At 30.6% G+C, this 4,860-nt stretch overlaps 1 protein-coding gene across 1 annotated transcript; it reads left to right on the forward strand.

Moving 5' to 3' along the window:
* The first annotated feature begins 1,196 nt into the window (after positions 1 to 1,196).
* Positions 1,197 to 3,702, forward strand: LOC133033235 (uncharacterized). Its single transcript, XM_061107906.1, has 2 exons — positions 1,197 to 2,996; positions 3,264 to 3,702. Exon 1 carries the CDS (start codon positions 1,534 to 1,536, stop codon positions 2,068 to 2,070), a length of 537 nt encoding a protein of 178 aa, XP_060963889.1. The 5' UTR covers positions 1,197 to 1,533; the 3' UTR covers positions 2,071 to 2,996; positions 3,264 to 3,702.
* The last annotated feature ends 1,158 nt before the right edge of the window (positions 3,703 to 4,860 follow it).

A 4,860-nucleotide genomic window follows, 5' to 3' on the forward strand; every position in this document is an offset into this window, starting at 1 on the left:
CAATTAAAATATTTATAACTATTGTGTTTGAAAAAACTAAATTAAGTGATAAGATAGAATAAGTCAAAACCAAATTCCTAGAGAAAAAAAGGGGAAAACCAATGAGAATCAGCACCAATTAAGAGTATGACATCATTCTTAGTACGTCACTCACTTCACGCATTGTGAGTGCATTCATTCATTAATTATTCATGAGAATTGCTAAAAGCTATCTCTAATGGAGTTCATATATTTTAAAAAAATAATTTATAAGAAATATTATTAATCAGTAAATTAATACAATAGTAAGGAAATTTACATCATATATTAATTTTTGTTATTTTTTTTACAAAAATACTGTCAGATGGTATTTTTCTTTTTACTTTTTTACAGTATTTTTATATAAGTTTCATACTGCAGTATACTGTATTAAGTTTTCACTTGTGTTCTACAGGTGTTTTTTAGTTATCTACTGTTGTTTTGAGTTGTTCTGCTTTGTGTTTTACTGGTATTTTATAAAAATAGTATTTTTGAAAAGATTTCGACAGTATTTTTGTAAAAGTTAACCAAAATTCCAGTATTTTTATAAGTTTCCCTAAATAGTATTGGACACCATTAATATTCAATAACTATATTCATTATGAGAAATGTTAAACCTCACTTATAATAATAACTAAGGGCTCGTTTATAACGTTGTATTAGGTTGTATTGTAATATATTAAATTGAATTATATATTACATTTTTATGTTAAACTTTAATTTATACTAAAATATTATATATTTAGGTGTTCATAAAAGTTAATATTATATACAATTTTATATAAGAATATTGCATAAAATACAATACAATATAATACTATACAATACAATACGATATAATACATCGACCAATTTTAGTAAGAAAAGTCTAATATGTATGAAAGTTAAAGTATGAGTAGTATGATTTAGTACATAAATAATCACTAAATTAGTAAAATTAAATGGAATTGAACAAAATTCCTTAAATTTTATAATCTCAATAGTTCAGATAGAATTTTTAACCGTCAAAAAAATTAAAAAAGGAATATGATATGATTTAATTTATGTCAAAATTTAAGGAAAACAAAAATCCTAATTAACTTACTTTTAAATGATATGATGATAGGATATTGTCTAAGAGGCCATGTTCGGTGATAAATGCGTTGGTCCCCTTAGTAGTACCAAATTCAAACTAAGGAAAAACGTTTCAATCGTAGAATCTCTACCCATTCACCCACGTCAACCCCATGATCTCATCCCCTCTCCCGTCATCACATATCTCAGCTGTGAAGCCATCCCCTTCTTCAATTACCTTCATACCCCATTTGACCCCTTCTACTCCAATACCTCCAAATCCAGCCGTCGTTTTGGTACCCCTATGCCCATTTTCGTCATTTCACGATTCCAATTCAAAACACACCCACTATATAAATATAAATACTCTTCTAAGCATTTCTTCTCAAAAAAAGAAAAATAATAATACTCTTTTCAACATCCCAGAAAAGCCATCGAGAAAATACAAACTCATAATTAATAATGGATCATCAGAGTTGTCCTCAAACGACTGATGACAGAGATGTAATGGAGACTATTAAGAAGAAGAAGGCCAAGACAGTGTCTTGTGATGACCATAATGATTGTCAGCGAGATGAGCAAGAAGAAGTTGATTGCGAAAACGATAATGATAATGACGATGATGAAGGTAAAATTGATAAGTTTTTTGAGTTGATTACGAGTTTTAAAGAAGCTCGAAATCGGTTGAGAAAAGGTGTAAATGTTATGAGTAATAATGATGATAATAGTAATCAAGAAATCAAGATGAATGAGAGGAATACGATTGCGCAGACGAAGAAGAGGAAGCAGTTTTATGATGATAACGACATTAATAGTGGCAAAACCAGTTGGATACCTTCGTTTGTGAGAGAAGATTTCATTTCTGGACTCGAATTTCGAGGAATTCCTTCAGTTTTTTCAACGCCCAATAACAACACTAGTAATATTCCTAACGATCAATCTCATCCTCGTCGCAAATCTCAATTCATCAATGGTTTGAACCTTAATCTTTCCCTGTAGCTTAAGATTAAGACTCTGTATCGTGTAACTTTTAGTTTCAATTAAGTATGTAAGCTTAAAGGTAAAATCTGCAATTTCAGTCAGTTTCTTGAATATTATATATATATATAATTAGCTCGACATTGAATTATAATGAAGAAGATGGTGACAAAAATTGTTGAAATATCTGCTATGGAAGGAGTAATAAATGCAATCAATGAATCTATATTATATAAATTGGGAATCGAAACGAATGAATTGTATGGAATTTCTGGTTTTCTATGTTTTTATAAGTTTACTAAACGGAAGTGACAAGAACGGTCCAGAATTGGGGCCTTAGAAACTCAGCTTAGAAATTATATTTATAACTCGGCCAGCACAGAACAGAAGATTGCTTTTTTTGTTTTCTATAGCAGAAGATTGCTTAGATTGCAGGTGAATCGAATTGCAGACAACACAAGAATAATGACAATTAATCAATTAATGCATATTTATTGGGAAATTTAAATATCTATACATTTATGGGATTTTTTCTATAATAAACAGCAATTTACATTTATAACCTAAAAAGGAAAAATCAACATAAATAGAAAACAAAACTTTCTATTTACAAAAATACCGGCCAACCACAAAAAATGGAGGAGAGACCTCCTTCTTCGTGACCCAGCCGAGAAACCCCAAACAACCAAATCTCCACCATTTTTTTTCAAAAACCAAGGAAATCAGATCTGAACAAGATGTAGATCTCAACGAAAAACCAATAAAAATCCAAAAAATCCATATAGGAAAAAAAAAATAAAAAGGTATTCAACCTCCATTGCTGTACAAAAAATGCAAAAACGACCTACAATCAAAAACCCAACGAGTTCAGAAGAGAGGAATCGAAGAGAAGGACATTGAGAAATCATTGAAACTCACCCATAATCGAATCAAAGAAAGAATTGAAGGTAATACAATTTCTTCATGAACCTCTTCCTATTTTTTTATTCTACATAATTGAGAATGTGTTATAAATTGAGGAAAACATGAAAAAATTGAAATGATCAGGAAATTTTATAAACCTGAACAAAAAAACAACAACAAATTGCATCAAAAAAAAATATTAATGCATATAATTAGATGCTACAGGATTTGAATCTGTAAACAGTTGTTCGGGATCTCCAAACAAGAAATGTTGAATTTATCCTTATTAACTAACATATGCTTCAAAATAGTTGTTTAATAGTGATTTCACAGATAAAAATATGATGATGGCAGTATATGACAACAACTCAGCACAGGAAGATTTGCAGCAACCTGGAAACAACCCAGGAACAACTTCCAAGCAACAACTATTTGCACACACAATTCAAGATGATGCATTTTTTCTAGAGACAGGGACTGTGACATCAGAGACAACCATCCAACAACCAAAAAACAACACAAAAAAAAACTACAGGAGTAAATGAATATTTCGACTTCACCGACTACGCAAAGCTTGTGGCTGCAGAAATGGTACAACAGCTTGAAAACAACCAGGAAGAAGAAAAAGAAGTCGACAACACAAAATTGATTATCATCACTGACAAATGACATGAAACAATAGAAAAGGGAAAAGTAGAAATGTACTATAAAAAAACACAAAAAAGACACCTTAGAAGGATTTTTTTTGGGTAAGTCAAAGTCGTCATACTTTTCTGAGCTCTTAGTATGGACCTAAAAGAGGGAAAAAAAAAACATAAACAACAAATTTGAACAACTAAATAAATACATTGCAAGCAACAACTAAAAGGCAAAACAAAAAATAAGCAACCAGGAAAAAAACCAAAAAACTGTTGGAATTTATTTTACCAGAATCTTAGATCTACTCACAAGTATGTTGTTTAAACACCCTAAATACGAACTTTCTAAAACGATAAATTAAACACATATAAAGTTAAGAAAACCTTACATTGATGCAGCGGAATTAATGTCTCCTTCCGCTCAGATCTCTAATCCTTGTATCCTTTCTGTAGCAGAGTATAATCAAGATCTGAGCCTGAATGTCCATCTTCTTCAAGTTTGATCCTTCACAGTCTTCCAATCTATGATTGAGTTACTGCTTGCTGTGTGTGGGCACTTACTCTCTCACTAGGGTTCGAAATTGATGAAGGGAAAAAGAGAAGAGGGATTTCGGCCAGGTATAGAAAGTGGGGAAGGCTCAGTTTTTCTGAAGAGAGAAATTTCTGTCAGAAAGGCTTGTGAAAACTTGTGATTTGACTGAGCCATCACTTTCTATTTATAGGCAACTACTAGGTTTAGATTAAGAATTATTTGGCATTAAAATAATGAAAAAATCAATTTGAAAAACCTCATTAAGTGGCCGGCCAAGGTGTAGTAGTGGGCCCCACTTGATTTTGCAGTTTTATCAAATTTAATTCTCTATTTTCTCAAAAACGCTAATTTTCCAATTCTAACCTTTTAAATGCCAAACTAATTATTTAATAACTAAAATAGATTATTAAATAATATTGTCATTTAATTTAATTATTAATTAGACATATAAAGTCCATTAATAAATAAATAAACCTAGAAACTCTTTTCTTTACAATTTCACCCCTGCTTAGTGAAAATTCATAAAATTAGACATAGTCTAACTTTAGAATTATAATTGATCAATCACGAATCAATTAATGAGTCTTACAAGCAGAATATTCTCAACTAGAATGGGGACCATGGATCTATATGCTGAGCTTCCAATAAGTGAACCAAATTTACCAAGTAAATTCCTACTTATTAATTCTTCGTTGAATCCACTCTTAGAACTTAGAATTGCACTCTCAGACTTATATA

The sequence above is a fragment of the Cannabis sativa genome, unplaced genomic scaffold (genome assembly GCF_029168945.1).
Source record: "Cannabis sativa cultivar Pink pepper isolate KNU-18-1 unplaced genomic scaffold, ASM2916894v1 Contig3, whole genome shotgun sequence".
NCBI lineage: Eukaryota > Viridiplantae > Streptophyta > Magnoliopsida > Rosales > Cannabaceae > Cannabis > Cannabis sativa.

Coding starts and splice junctions, on each gene's coding strand:
- LOC133033235 (XM_061107906.1), top strand. CDS start 1,534: ATGGATCATCAGAGTTGTCCTCAAACGACTGATGACAGAGATGTAATG.